This window comes from Oreochromis niloticus, linkage group LG17 (genome assembly GCF_001858045.2).
Source record: "Oreochromis niloticus isolate F11D_XX linkage group LG17, O_niloticus_UMD_NMBU, whole genome shotgun sequence".
NCBI classification, from domain to species: Eukaryota; Metazoa; Chordata; class Actinopteri; order Cichliformes; family Cichlidae; genus Oreochromis; species Oreochromis niloticus.
In genome coordinates, this window is record NC_031981.2 from 5,036,259 (window position 1) to 5,052,114 (window position 15,856).

Genomic DNA, 15,856 nt, shown 5'->3' on the forward strand with positions numbered 1-15,856 from the left:
CAGATTTACATGAATGCTGCTTGGCATGGCTGGGCCATTCCCATGTTCCTCTTCCTGGCTATCCTACGCTTGTCCTTAAATTACCTCATTGCCAGGTAAAAACTGTCATTTATTCATAAAAGCAGGATAATTTTTGCCTCAGCTGTTACTTCACGGTTGAGCTCGATTGTTTGTAAAAGGTTGCAGTCCGATTTTCAGCTTTTAGCGTGATTAATTGTGCAAAAAAACCCCACATTAACATCAACTACTGAGGCCACAGCTGTGCTGGTAGTAAACAGATGCACACCGCGGCCCTGTAGTCACACAGCAAATGTTTGTTAAAACCGCCAGATTTTAAAAACATGCACACATTTGTGCATATTTGGGGTTGTTGTAATTGTTGCTACAAAAGAGCAGTACACAATAACGGACAGGGTCAGACCTGATTTCAGTCAGAGCTCCCAAGGCTGGAAAAGTCGCTCCTTTAAAGTTGATGTTTTGCATTGAAGGAGTTGCCTTATAACATGTGCATTATTTATACCTTCTATTTTTCAGAGGTTGGAGGATCCAGTGGAGCATTGTGCCTGAGGTTTATGAACCCATGGTAAGATGCCTCCCTGCTGTTGTTGTTGTGCACGTCAGAATGAAATGTATCCAGGACTGGAGATCAACGTGTGGCTTTGTGTGTGTGTGTGTTGTTAAAGGAGCCTCCAAAGGAAGACTTGACTGTGTCTGAGAAGTTTCAGCTTGTACTTGATGTTGCACAAAAAGCACAGGTATAACAAGGTTCATCTAACGATCCAGTCGCTGCTCGAAACAAGACAAACTCTTTAATGAGGTGCTTTTAAATCTCTTTCAGAACCTCTTTGGAAAGATGGCTGATGTTTTAGAGAAGATAAAGAAGTGAGTGGTTTTGTTTCAGTCTGACAATCAAGTGTGCAAGAAATGCACATAACTCATATACTGATGTATTTTCTGTCCTCCTCCTGCTGTCTGTGTTTCAGTCTGTTCATGTGGGTGCAGCCAGAGAGCACCCAGAAACTTTACATCTGCCTGTGGGTGACTTTCATCACCTCCTGCGTCCTGCCGTACAAACTGCTGGGCTTCATGATTGGTGAGTGATGTTCACAAAGCATCTTTTTCGTTGTGACAATACGTGAACTCAGTCACAAACAGATGCAGAACCTGTGGAGCCATACTCCCTCAGCCTGTGTGGGGAAGCTGCGGGCTATTGGCATATAGATCTTATACATAATTACTACTTTTATTTTGCAAAGCGTCTCCCAAACCACTGTGCACTCAGACTTTCTTGAAAGGTGCTCGGAGCAAACTGTTGGCATAGAAGCTGCTTTCATTTAGCCAAATTTCCATCTAGCACTTCATTTCTCCATTTAAAAGGAACGAATAACCAAAATCAATCTATGCTTAAAAGCTGCACTGGACATTTAAATAAAGTAAATATACTGACATTGATTCTTTCAGATCCCATCTAAGATTTCTTCAGTGACTCATTTCAATTGGAGAAAAAAAACAGACCACACATTCAGCGTGACTGGGAATGAGGGCTTTCTTTTCTGCACAGATAGCTAACCACATTGGGAGACAACATTAGAGGCAAGGCTGAGATGGTTTGGACATGTGCAGAGAAGGGAGAAAGAATATATTGGGCAAAGGATGCTGAGGATGGAGCTGCCAGGCAGGGAGATGAGAGGATGACCACAGAGGAGGTTCATGGGTGTAGTGAAGGAGGACATGCAGAGGAGGATGGGGTGAGATGAAGGCAGATGATCTAATGGGAGCAGCTGAAAGTAGAAGAAGGCGGCTAGCTGACCACATTGTTACATTGTGAACATGGAACGGAAAGATGTGACAAGTGCAGAGGAAACCAGTCTGTGTTGGCATAAAGAGACATCGGCAGGCTGTATTGCACCCATCATGGGGAAAATGCCCACATAGTCTGCACATGCAGAGCTGCTGCCTTCTGTAGCATGTGTAACTCTGGTTACGGGTAATTGATACCAACAGGGAAAACAATAAGGAATGACAGGAGCCTGGAGACCTGGGAACACACGGCAGCTGCATGACAGGCTCCAAATACAAAACAATTATAATAAAAACGTTCCCCCAAAGAGAGTCCAGTTTGTAAGTGGGTGTCAGCTTGTGGGTCAGTCATCGGCGCCCAGTCCATGTAGTGGAGAAGAAATCTCTGGTCATGTGTGCATCTGTCCCACCGTGACGTGGACACAGTCTTCACGTCAGTCTCATCAGGAGCTCTTAGGCTGGTTTTCCATCGAGTTTAACTGGAAATTGGAATCTCTACTCATCACTGGAAGCTTTTCATTATTCTGCACTTTATTCCACAAATCTGCTGTTTTACCATGAGGAGAAAATCTGACTGCTGAGCTGGGAAGGCTCTGGATAACCAACAATACACCAGAGTCACGTTGAGCTCCAACATATAATTGGCCCAGTGTCTGTATGTGCAAGAATGGGCACAATGCTGAAACTAGTGATGTCATCAAGGTCAGCTCCAAGGACTACTATTGGGGGGGGGGGGGGGGGGGCGTCACCTATTTAGGGCATCCCTTTGTCTGTCAGTGAGGCACATCTGAGGGGTTATTTTCACTAAATGGTGTTGCTTTGCATCATTTAACCTCTTTTATTTTATATTTTTTTAAGAATTAATGTGTCTGTGATTACTCTCTTTGCAGGCGTGTACGCTGGCATCAAGTTCTTCATCATAGACTTCCTGTTTAAGAGCTGCCCGAAGCTCCGCGACAAGTATGACACGCCTTACATCGTGTGGAACAGCCTTCCCACCGACCCCCAGCTCAAAGAGAGGACAAACGCCACTGTGTCGAGACGGGTAAGGCAAACGGAGACTCCAACACCAACCCACACACGTTTCCTACCACCAACACTGCTTCCTGTCTCAGGTTCTTGATTTTTTTTTAATTAAAATCTTAAATAAGAAAATATGTTTTCCTTTAGCCCATCCTGATTTCAAACTTAAAGACCTGAGTTGTTAACAGGTTTTTACCACAGAGGCTTTCAGTTGCATTGCAAAACTTCTCCCACGCTTGACGTTTTAGTGAATTTACATTATTTGCAGATTAATATACAAGCAATCATCTCAAACACATGCACAAGAAGAAAGGCACCCATATGGGGTGTTGGGGTACTCAGAGAGATCATCCATCAGCAGCAGGTCGGGTCCAGTCTTTCATGTTGTCAGCAGTCCACCCACTATAGCCCACCTCCCACTGACTCCCTTTGTGGTGGATAAAAAAAAAAAAGAGATAAAAATAGATCAATAAAGTATCAAAATATCACCCCTCCTGTCAATAATGCAATACAACTGAGCCCGTGATTGTTCTGTGTGGGTACCACAAAGTTCCTCTCTTACATGAATGTCTGAGTGTGTGTTTGCTGTGGCCGCAGTCACAGGTCTGCTCTGTCGTTTCTCTCTCTCAGCTCTCTGGCACTGAGAAGGTAGGGCCTCTGGTGTGTCTACTCTACTGTGCTTGGGTGTGCTGCCAGTTCACCACAATGCGTGTGTGTGTGTGCGTGTGTGTGTGAGTGATGTGTGACACACCTAGAGAGTGGCTGTCAGTAATTTGTGAATGCAGTGGATCAAAATGTCAACAAAACGGTCTGCGATTTTCCTTTTTGCTCTTTGACACTGCGGTGTTTTTATTCTTTTTTCTTTTTTTCTTTTTTTGAATGATCTTTAAGAGCCTGAAGACCCGTGACATTTTGGATCCACGAACATAGATGCTTGTGAGATTTGGCAGTGTGTTTACTGAGTAGGCACGTAGAGAAGATTTGACCAGTGTAGTTTCATGTTAGCACATTAATATCATCCTGTTCCCCTTAAATACACCATAACTGCTGTTAGATCATTAGATTAAAACTCTTATGTAAAAAGGTCTGCATAAAAATGAACAAAACAGTTGATCTTACCATCGAGGTGGTGGCCACAGGCCGCTGCTCTCTCCTGCTCTCTCTGACTGATTTTTCTCTAGTTTTACTTTTTTCTCATTGTTCTTGTCACTGCTGTCAGCATGAGATGGACCTGCAGAACAGGCTGTCCATCTCCTTCAGGGTGATGCATCCACGTGTTGTCACAAGAAGGTTTGCTGTCTCCCAGCATAGGAGTGTGGAGGAGGTACTAGGAGCTGGGCCCATTGCAAGAGTAAAGCTGGACAGGGCCATAGATGGGCATCAACCCAGCAGCAGCACCAGTATCTGTTCCTCTGTGTGAGGGGGAACAGGAGGAGTACTGCCAGAGCTCTACAGAATAACCTCCAGCAAGCTAATCATGTGATAGAATCAGACTGCAAGAGGGCGTTATAAGGTCCTGGTGTCTTTAATTCGACCTGCGCTCACAGCACCGTGCAGCTCATGCATTTGCTCGTTGGCTTTTGGGGTTTTTTGTTTTCTTTTTTTTAAGCTTCAGGACCGTGAGGACTTCATGCCACCTCTTGGAGTCTGATTCTGACAGTTTGATCAGAAACATGCAGAGGAAGCCTGCTACAGGTCATTCTGCAGAGCTTTGGTACAGAAAAGCAGATGTGCAGCTCTCCTCACGTAAGGCCCCCCTTCTGGTTTCTCCCCCTTTTTCCCGTTGGCACTCGTGGATATGATGTGTCGTCCTTGAGGAGCTGGGCTAGCTCTATAACCTGACTGGGCTGCAGGTGCAATATCATGCTACCAGCAGTGATGAGGACTCCATCAAAAAGTAGAAGTGGCGTAAAATCAATCAAGAGGCGTGATGGCCCATTTATGCTCGCCCCACACTACAAAAGTGGCGTCGTCTTGAAGATGTTTTCTTGGAGAAGTCTTTTTGTGCCACCGCAGGTTTAAGACACAATTGTGTAACTCTGTCAGTTTTAATGACACATCAACACAGAAGCTCAGAGATTCACAGATTATATATGAGGACATGTTGAAACAGTTTGAGAAGATCAGACTTTCTGGAAAACAGTTTAGACTTCTGGTCCTGTGCTGTACCAGCGCTGATGTGGAGGCTTTTTCACTGATCATTCAGGAGAATACTGCAGCGTATAGCCACACCTTCAGTGCTGGTATAAATGCTACCAAGCTGTGATGACCTTGCTGTTCGGATGCAAATTGTGTGGTGAGCGTAAATGGGTGATAAGGAGCGAGCCGGTGTGGCCACCACCTGCAAAATGACTCCTTTTTGTGGTGTTGCCTCTTCAGTGCACGTGCAGCTGCTTTCATTTGCACCGACGCAGCTGAAATGGTAATGGAGTCACAATGGTTTATGCTTGCTAACTGGACAGATCAATAACCCTGAAGTTTATCTGACTTTGTCTTATACTGTGATAACCAACGCTCGTGCAAGTAAAATCGTAAAACTGCAGTGGACACGAATGTTTTTGGTAAACGCGTGTTGTAGGTATTTTATGGATGCTGACTTGAATGATGGCCTCACTCTTTGCTTTGCACGTCACACCTGAGCCTGCTGTGAAGAAAGCGCACATGATGCAACCTCAAAAGTTGGGGAGCTGTTTGAAGTTCGGCCACTTGTCTCTAAAGCTGTGGGATACTGTAGTTCACACAGATTTATAAAACCTCATCCGCTGAGTTTAATGCGACTCTTTCTTTCTGTCCTCCTTTCATGTTCTCACTTTTTTTCATCTTTTTTTCCTTCCCTCCATCCTCCTTCCCCTCTTCCCTCCACCTCTCTCTAGGTTCAGCCGGTGGTTTCTCGTGGAAGCCTCGCCAACGTCCCGTGTGGGGGTAGCAGAGAGGAGGAGAGCGGTCGCTCTCACAGCACCAAGAAGGGAGCTTTCCACGAGATTTTCAACCTGCCAGAGTCAGAGCGCCCTCTGCCGGGTAAGGGCAAGTACTACAGTTATTTTAATTGTTGTTTTTTTTGTTGTTGTTGTTGTTTTTAAAATGCACATCCAACTTTGAAATGTCTAAAAGCTGGAGTCATGCGTTTTCTGTGAATAAAGCCCCTTCATCATCTTGTATGCTGTTTGTTCACAGTCTGTGAAAATGGCTGGAGGTGTTGCCTGATAAACCGAGACAGGAAGATGCCCACAGACTACATCAGGAATGGGATGCTTTACGTCACCGAGAAGTAAGTGGAACATCTTTGTCTCAGGGGAGAGCTTTATCTCATCAAATCTCTGAGCGGAGGAAAGAAGCAGCGCTTCCATTTACAGGTGGAGCAGACGGAGATTCATTAGTCCAGGAGACGTGGTTTTAAGTTGCGCTGAGCCTCGTCTCTCTTCCTGTCTGTGTCAGTCAGTAGAGCTTCAAGCAGGGCAGCCTTCCTCCTGAGAACACTTGACTTAAGACTTTATAACACGTCTGTTCAGTTTGGATGTTTTTTGGAGTCCTTGTTTCCCTCCTTTCACGAAGCTCTCTGTCTCTCTCAGTTACCTGTGCTTTGAGAGCTCCAGCTCCAGATCGAGCTCCTCCAAGAAGCATAAAGTCATCAAGCTGGTGGACATCACTGACATACAAAAGGTAATGACTCGGTAATACACATGAGGAACGCCTCGAGGCCAGCAGCCTCTCTAAAACTGGATAATTACTTACTTTAAATATTAATAATAAAACTAATGTAATTCTATTCTGGTGTGTATTTAAAGCAGATATTTCTGGTTTTCTCCTCCACAGTACAAAGTGTTGTCAGTCCTACCAGGAAGTGGGATGGGCATTTCAATAGCCACTCCTTCCACTCAGAAGGTACAGACTTTGTATATTTATTATTATGTTTGCAGTCGTGATTTCATTCGTTTCAGCTGAAGCTCAGTCCAACATCTTAATAATTATCTGCTGTGGATATTGTGTTTTTGTCCTTTCAGTCAGTTTAAGACAAGTCAGCAGTAATTCTTCAGTATTGCACGTGAGCAATTGAAATTCACAAATGTGAGCTGCTGTGGGTTTCTGTGGGCGTTTCGTTAAGATTTGATTTATGAACTGATTAGTTATCAAGGATGTTACCGCGTAGCTAGGTAACAGCATCACTGCATTCACTCAGTACAGCACATGTAGTATTAGATGTCACTTCTCCACAGTACCGAGTGAACCAACTGAAAGGGAAGAGCAAAGATAGTAGGTACTGTACAGTGTTTACCACCACATGAACATGGGTATGTGCCGATCCGGTATAACATTATCAGCACTGACAGGTAAGTGAATAACGCTTATTATCTCTTCATTGTGGCACCTGTTAGTGGATGCTAATTATTAGTGAGAAAGCGTCCTCAAAGTTGATGTTAGAAAATGGGTCACATTGTGATGGCTGGAGGACTGGGTCGGAACATTTCCAGAACTGCAGCTCTTGTGGGCTGGTCCAAAGAAGGAATGGTGGTGAACCAGCAACTAGGTCATGGATGCACGTGAGGAGTGAAGGCTGGCCCGCGTCGTCCGATCCAACAGATGAGCTTCTGTAACTCAAACTGCACAAAAAGTTCTGGTTCTGATAGAAAGGGCTCAGAATGCAGAACATTGCAGTCCGTTGCAAATGGGGCTGCATAGCTGCAGACCAGCCAGGTGTCCACGCTGACCCCTGTCCACCACTGAAAGCACTACCACTGGCATCAGAACAAGACCATGGAGCAATGGAAGAAGGTGACCTGGTCTGATGAATGTTACATCACATGAATGACCTGACACCAGGATGCACAATGGGACAAAGGCATACCACCAGAAGCAATGTGATGTTTTGGGCAATGATATGCTGGGAAACCTTGGGTCCTACCATCCAACAATCTAAAGCATTGTTGCAGACCATGTATGCTTTTAATGGAAACAGTGCTCCCCGATGACTGGGGTCTCTTTCAGCAGGATAATGCTCCCTGCAGCAAAGCAAAGATGGTTCAGGAATGGTTTGAGGAGCACAAGAACATCTTTAAGGCTCCAAATTCCTCAGATCTCAATCCAGTTGAGCATCTGCAGGATGTCCTGCTCTAGTGGAGTCCATGCCTCGTTGAGTCGGGATTGTTTTGTTAGCAAAAGGGTTTACTAACACAATATTATTCAGCTGGTCATGATGTTATGCCTAATCAGTTTGTATTTAGATCATCTGAAAGTTGGACTTTGGCGCCCCCAAGTGGAAACTCACTAATTTTTTTGTGTGCAACTTTTCATTTGTTTATGGTGTAAAATTTCCCTTTATTGGTTGGGATGACAGCAGTTATTACTGCTGTTGTTATTATAATTTTTGTTATTATTATCAGCTTCTGTTTGAGACTCTCCTGTTGCTGTCAGTATTCATGATGTGCTAAATTGTTCCAGATAAATTGTTACACTTGTTTCCTTTTAAGCCAGACTCCCCCTGATTGGTTGGTTGGCTCTCACATAGAGATGATTTGAACATGTGGGTGGGGCTTCTGAGCTTGCAGTGTAGGAGGGACTCTCGATGACATCACATAGAGCCAAGTGTAGAAAGAAACCCTCCTAAACAAAATGTGTACAGAAATTTGAAGCCTGAGGTTTTGCTTGCAGGGATTACTTGCACATATGCTGACACAGGGCTGGGGCCACGCCAATAAACTAAACTAAATTTTCTTCTATTAATTTTATTACTTTATAAACGTATTGGTGCTTTGCCCTTGGGAAAATTAACTGCCCACCACTGTACTGACATCAGTGTTTAAAACCATGCCCGTGTTTGGTATCAGTAGCCATCATCATAACTTAATAAGTCCACTTTAATGTTAATAATCTTTTAAAATAACTCTATTATCGGGAAAAATATGCTCTGATACCATCACAGGGCATTCAACAGTGTGACTGCTGCGTACTGCTGATGTTTTCCTCAATGTTCCAACTTTACTGAAGAGGTTTTTTTATTCCAGTTTAGTCATGTTTGTTGTTGTTTTTGCCTAGTGCTGCATTAACTTGGCAGCAGATTCTATTTTATTTAGTTATTTATTTTTACAACAGTAGAAGCACACTAACAGCCAAGGATCTCTGTCTCCTCTAGCCATTGGTGTTTGGTGCCATGATCCACAGGGACGAGGCTTTCGAGGCCATCTTCACCCAGTACATGAAGATCGTGACCAGCAAACCGCCGGCCAGCGCCGAGCTCTAAAGAGCCTTCCGCACTCCTCCGCCGGGGCTGAAGTCTGATGCAGAGAGCCTCCCGGGTCTCAGCCGAACTGGATGACACTCTCTAACGCCGCACTCTTCGACCGTGTGTGAGCTGCCTCCTCCTCTTCCTCTTCCTCATCATCATAGTCGATGATCTCGGCCCAGCTGGTGGATTTTTCTGCTTAGGCCACGTTAGAGGGAATATGTGGGTGTAGCTGGTGTTTAGTCACATGACGCTTTTCCTGTGGGTGATTATGGACAAAATTCACTAAGAGAGGAGGATGATCAGTGTGGTTTTATCAATCATCAGGAGGCTGGTGAGGGGGGGCTGGCCTCCTCTCCCACCTACTGACCACCTGACTTAGCTGGCTTCCTTTTTCTGTGTTTGCATGTGTGAGTGTGTGCGTGTCTTTCTTAAGGTCTTAAATTGCATCTTAAGTGACTCTGATGTTCTCTGCTGTGGTAGGAAGACTTCATACAGCTCTCATCATCCTGGATGTATTTAAAAAACAAACAGTTCAAACTGCCACACGTGTAAAAACGAGCTTTTCCAAATCACTGCAAAAACAAATATTCAAACAGGCCGAGCGGTGCTTCGTGTCATCCATGGCTGTATTTTAATTTAATTTAATTTTTTTTAAATAAAGTGTATTATTAGCTGTGATGACGGCTGACACGGAGCCTTCCTGTTAGTTTACACCACCGCTTGGTCTCTCTTCTCCTTTTAGCTGAACCGACGAAGCAAAAACGTCCGCTGCTGCGTTCGGCATCCGTGTTTGTGAAACAGTGCAGTGACGTTTTCATCTTAAATGCCTTTATTTTGAAAAATGTCTTTTGGTCTTTGTAACAGAGCCTTTTTTTCCTTTCCTCGGCGAGAGCACAACACCGGCTGCTGTTTAAACTCTCGACACATGGAGACCATTTATTTGTCCCATCTCTGCTGTTCTCCCTGCACTTTATTAAAAACTGGAACTGCTGACGTGTGGGTGTGTGGGTGGCAGCGCACAGATGTTAAATGTTGGTCAGTGTTAGAAACCACTGCAGTCTCATTATTACAGCCTTCCTCTCCTCGACTCGAGGCAACGTTCAGCTGGTCTCGGTGCAGCAGAAAGAACAGTCTGAGCACTTTGTATTAACGGCACATTGATGTCTGCACGCTGCACCAGACAACTATCAAACTGGCTGTAAAAGCGGGAGTAGAAGGTACTCTGACTGGCACATTTCTCCACACAAAGGCCCGTAAAGGCCTGTCAGCTCACTGTATCCTAAACCTTCTAGAGTCTCCTCCTGATTGGGTGACTCTACTTGTATAAGTGCTCAGCTCTTTGAGTTCAGGCTGTATAGACATGCCTGTTTCTCCTCTTCTTTCTGCAAACGCCACAGTGAGTGCTCTTCCATGTGTTCCTCTTCATCTAAATGTGAGCTGATGTTTGTTTTTTGTTTTTTTTAAATAGTGTGTACATGGATAAAGGTCTTGCTTTATTTTCAGACGCTGTTCCCGGGAGCGAAGCGGGTCTTTGCCCCCTGCGTTTATATGTAGAAGTGTATAATGCCAAACCACATCAGACACTTTAAGGTGTTTTGTGAGGCGAACCGAGGCGGGGATACAGGGCTGGAGGTCAGTTTCTCTTTAGCTGTTTGTATTTGAGATGACAGAGTAGGTGCTCCACACTCCTAGCTAAAATCCTACGAAAACACTGTTGAAAGGGAGACCTTGACATTTTTCCCGATATGTCACTGATCCTCAAGAAAAACCAGACTGCCCTTCAGGAACTGCCCTCAAGACTTGAAATGTCAAGGCTTCTCTTAAAGTCGATGCAAGTCCTCTCGTCATCGCCGTTGTTTAGAGTCAGGCGGACTGGAGATGAAGTTGCCAGAGGTGCGATGGACCAGTTCAAACAGCTGCGTTTGATGATTATTTTAGTTAAAGCTAATGAAGGATGGATATTTTTATTTTTTTTTGACATCCATTTTTTTTTTTTGTATGATTATTGTTCTGTTTTTGGTTTTTTGAGCCTGTTGCTAACAGGCTGCCTTTCCCAGACATGGATTTCTATTTTTATTGAGGTATAAATTCCGATCCATGACCGGGGGGGTGGTGATGGAGATACCTATCGGATATCTGAGCAGGTGGAATCAGTAGTTAATGCTGTCTCACTGTGTGACTGGCTGGCTTGTTGTAGTCTTAAAGCTGTTACCTGAAGCCTTTTTTCTAATCTGTTAACTGTGTCAGGCAGCTCTCAGCGGGGACTGCGAGACCCCGACGGGGCTGCACTCAGATAAAGCACAGAATGTATCATGTTCTAAATGTCTAACATTATTATTTTTCTTTTGCCAAATCTTTGATTTTTTTCAGTCTGCAATATTCTGCCTACGCTCATGTTTACAGAAGGTTGTACAAAATGTATTTCTTTTTTTTTTTTTCTCCTTTTTTAAACAACCCCAGTTTGAATTCCTTTACCTCGGGAGTTATGAAAACTGGACTGCTCTTGTTCTGGAATTGATGTTTCATCAGCTCGGCACCACTCTCATGACTGTCTCTGCTCAGCAACAGGATCAAACTCCAACCTTAGCAACAAAAGCAGCTTTTTAACCCTCATACAGCATGTAAGCGTCCATATCCAGCATTGCAGTGCTTGGTTTTTAGTGTAGTGGAAGCTGCCAGATTCCCGGGGCTTCATACAGAGCAGAGATGGTCATGGAGGACTGAAATGGCAACATCTGTGTTTTTGACAGCTGGTCTGCCCTCTGTGACACCATGAAGCTTCTCAGGAGGCTTCATTTTTTTCCCATTTAGTGAATTAAAATGTGGTGAAAAGCAATCAGTGAGTGGATCATAGAAATGTGAAAGAATTACTTTCCTGATTCAAGTCCTTTAAAGAGTTATTCAAAGCTAAATTTACTAACACCTTTGGCACCAAACGAGCACCAATGCCCAGTTCAGAACCTGTTCCCGGGGTCACAGGAGGGCTTGAGCCTATCCCAGCTTTGGTGATGAACTGTCACTTACCCATAACTCCTTAATCTGTTCATTCAGCTGGTCCATAAAGTGAATAAGCTACACAGATCGCTGAGGATGGAGGTGCCGTCAGAAACGACAGTGTTGCCTTCTCGAGGTCCTCTTCGTTCACGCTGGTGTCATCACTGTTGTATTAGCTATGTAGTTCCTCTAAGTGTGTAAATGTTGAAAGTTTTCCCATCTGCCTGATCCATGCTGAGTGTACAGTGTGTAGCTGTACTAGGGCTGCTCAGCAGCCTCGATCTGATGAATTAAAAAATAAATTAAACAACACAATAAAAAAAAAAACAAAAACATCCTTAAGGATTAAGTTGTACTTTGTGGACTGAGACAGACTCATGATATTGATTGGTTAAGTGCAAATTAAAGCCCAAATGCGAAACATTGCAGTCATTACAATGAGTGAGTAATTTGTCATCTGTGATGTGACGGGCTATAATGGCTTCCTTTCTTTTTCTTTTTTCCAGAGGCATTTGTATACAAATCATTGAATTGTACAGTGAAAAAAACCCACTGAGTTTTTAAAAAGACGTGTCTATTGTAAAGGATAATGTGATGTACCTTTTTTTTTTTTTTTTTTTTTTTTAATTTAAGTAAAAGAATTTAAGGTATTTTTAAGCCTTTTGTCATCTTTTCATCTGCAGTTCCTCTCTACAGCCACATGGGGTCACTGTTGGACTTTGTGTCAAAACTTAAAGCCTGAGAGAAGTGGGTTGTTCTTTTTGGTTTTTTTGGTCCTTTTTCCTCATTCAGCCTCCCCACAGGGGGGTCAGAGGTCAGGCTAAGCTGGCTGGTGCATCTTGCTCAAGGATGTTTCTGTACTTTAGGAATACGAAAGTAGAGAGTTTAACGTGCTACACATGCCTGACCAATTTCACTATATTTTTATGGTGATTGGATAACCAAGGGATCTATAAGGAGGTGGAGGATGGCTTGTGGGCACTTTATCTTGCTCTTGTGACACCAGCAACAATAAATCTAAGACAATTTCCTTATGCAAGCAAGTTTTTCCCCTCTCTCATTTAGCCAAACTCAATGAATCATGGTTTGGGCCACAGCTAAGTGTCTCATGGGTAGATATGAGCAAATATAACACCACAACACACTTTTGTTTGCTAACAGCAGAACTAAAATAGCCTTATAAAACCATGCCCTTTTCCAAGCGGTTGAGGACCGACATATTCACCCGTCATGCCTCCTTAATGACAACACCCTATATAAAAATGTTTCCTCCACATACATCTATCAGTGTAGCCGTACAGAGTTCCACATTCACTGCAGTTTGGCATAAATGGCACCTTTTTCCCCCCAGGTAGAGAATGACAAGTTGTTTTTGTGCCACAGTAGAAATGAACTCCATATAGTGGATTCAAGCTGTGAAAATGAAAAACCTGTCTGTGAGTCCTGATTGGAAGGTGGCATTTGTATTTCTGTGCAGGGAGAAGGTATGACTACACAAAACCAGAGAAACAGTCTCCTCTAGCTATAGTATACTTATCTTGGGTGGAACAGTTTCAGCTGAAGGAATAAAGGTTTCAAAAGGGAGCTGACAGTAGAACACTTTTAGAGATTGCTACGCGGAAGTGCTTTGCGCCTGCATTTATTTGAATCGCCAGCAGAGGGCGACTCCTGTCATTTCCAGCAGAAAGTCTATGAAAATTACTTCACTGCTCACTTAATTAATGACCTCCGTAAGAACTTACTGGTGAGTTTATGCTCTCTGTTAATAATATTGTTCTGATATAGACCACTACTGTGCAAAACTCTTGAGCCACCCCTCAAGGCTTTTGCACTATTTTGCTTCCAAGAAGCCAAACTTGAGCAATAATTCTCCAGTCTTTCAGAAGGTCTTTCAACGTTTTTCGTTTGGACAGCACCTTTCAGAGCGATATTTGTTTTGGGGACCTAGGCACCTAGGATTAACAGGTGATTTCTAGAGATTATAAAAAAGAAAACAGAAATATATCTATATATATCTCTAGGAAATGCGGAAACTAACATTCTAAAGGAAAAGAAACGAGTAAACCAAATTACTCAGAAACTGGACACTGGAAAATCAGTGGCTAAAGGTCCACATTTGAAGTTTGTAGTTAACATAGATGCCAATATGCATGGAGAAGCTCAGGAGAGAGATACAACAGTAAGACACAGTGGAAGCTTTGTCATGGTTTGGGGGCTACATCTGATTGGAATCACTTTTTGGCATGACAATGATCCCAAACTTACTGCCAATGCAGTGTACCTGGATAGAAAACACCCAGTGGAACACTACCAGTCATGGATTGGCCTCCCCAGAGCCCAGACCTCAACATAATTGAAGCTATGTGGGATCAACTTGACCGAGAACGAAACGAAAGGCAGAAACATCCAAAGAAGAGCTTTGAATGTCCTTCAAGAAGCCTGGAGAACTAAGCACATTAGAGCTGAACATCATTTTCACTTTGTATACTTTATTTCCATGTGTTTGGACATGTTTCAATAAACTGCTGCACTTATTTTCCTAACGAGACTTTTGCACAGTACTGTACATCAGCTAGTTTTCATTTCAGTCCACACCTGACAGCTAAGTGAAAGCTCTGCAACAGAAATCAAGTTATTATTAATCCTCAAAGAAACAAAAATCAATTTTTGCTCACGTACAAGAAAAGCAACATCCTTAACAGATTTCCTGCCGAGGACTTGTCAAAGCTCAAACACACACTGATCCTGAACCCAAAGCGATTTGTTTTTTAATCAGCTTTCAAGACAGCACCTCATTCAATGATCTTTCACTTCCTCCTTTGCTTGCAAACTATTTCAAGACGGTGCCAGAGAAGCAGTGTCATGAACTTAACACAGTTTAAAGGCTTTTTGAAGCGACACTCAGTAAATGACACCTCCGAGTCATTCAGGGGCTTCTGTCTACCCCGCTGCTTTGCTTGATGGATTTAGTGTATTTTTGGTCTTCCCAAAAGAGACATCAAACGTGACACCATTTGCCATTTGTGTGCCAATGACAGAAGTGTCTGACAGCTTGGTGCAGGACACTAACCATGTCCTTTATGCTTTTAGCTGTGACACAAATATTCAAGTGCAAACTACTCTTAACCTTGCCCACTTGTGCATGTTTAAAGCTGCACCACGTTTTGTGGTTTGACCAGAAGCTTTGCTAACATTTACTCTCCAGGGTCAAACGACCTAGGTAAGCTTTTAAAAGTAAGCAAGGAGTTAGCCCGCAAAATAAAATTCTTAGATGACTACAAATGCTCACAAATCAAAGTTAAGTCAACCTGAGAGTGCTGCGTGATTCCACGCCAGTAGTATCTGTTCAAAATCTGAGTTAATTGTAACAGTATGGTGCAGGGGATTTGCCAAAATAATAATAGTTGGAGGTCATACACAGTGCTCCCTTATCATAATTTAGAGTTGAGTCTTATGTGATTTATTGCAATTCGGTTTTATTTATACAGCAAGAAATCACAACAAGAGTCGCCTTGAGGCGCTTTATATTGTAAGCTAAAGACCCTATAATCAAACAACCACCTATGAGGAATAGGGATGGGTATCGAAACCCGGTTCTTGTTGAGAATCGGTTCCCACTGTTTCAATTCCTCGGAATTGTTTGCCATTTTTGCAAACGATTCCCTTATCGATTCCAGTCGCCCCGAATGACGTCACCACGTTGCGGAGCGTCATTTACCTGGCAGGGCGCCTAAGCGGCTCAAACGCTCAAAAGTTTTGTTATATTTTACGAGAGCGGATGACAACGGGGCAACTTGCAATACTTGCAAAGTAGATATT

The 15,856-nt window shown here is 43.4% G+C and overlaps 1 protein-coding gene across 8 annotated transcripts in view; it reads left to right on the forward strand.

The window, feature by feature from the left end:
* gramd4a (GRAM domain containing 4a) overlaps positions 1–12,392 on the forward strand; it is a 52,975-nt gene extending 40,583 nt beyond the window's left edge. For 6 of the 8 annotated variants that reach the window (XM_025899640.1, XM_005451756.4, XM_013271292.3 and 3 more), the window contains 11 exons: positions 4–95; positions 535–583; positions 684–755; positions 839–882; positions 984–1,093; positions 2,691–2,845; positions 5,697–5,847; positions 5,998–6,091; positions 6,393–6,483; positions 6,637–6,705; positions 8,951–12,392. In XM_025899640.1, the coding sequence (XP_025755425.1) occupies positions 4–95; positions 535–583; positions 684–755; positions 839–882; positions 984–1,093; positions 2,691–2,845; positions 5,697–5,847; positions 5,998–6,091; positions 6,393–6,483; positions 6,637–6,705; positions 8,951–9,058 (1,035 nt within the window). In that variant the 3' untranslated portion in view covers positions 9,059–12,392. The remainder of the gene's footprint in view (positions 1–3; positions 96–534; positions 584–683; positions 756–838; positions 883–983; positions 1,094–2,690; positions 2,846–5,696; positions 5,848–5,997; positions 6,092–6,392; positions 6,484–6,636; positions 6,706–8,950) is intronic. The other 2 variants (XM_013271294.3, XM_013271293.3) reach the window with 1 other exon arrangement.
* The last annotated feature ends 3,464 nt before the right edge of the window (positions 12,393–15,856 follow it).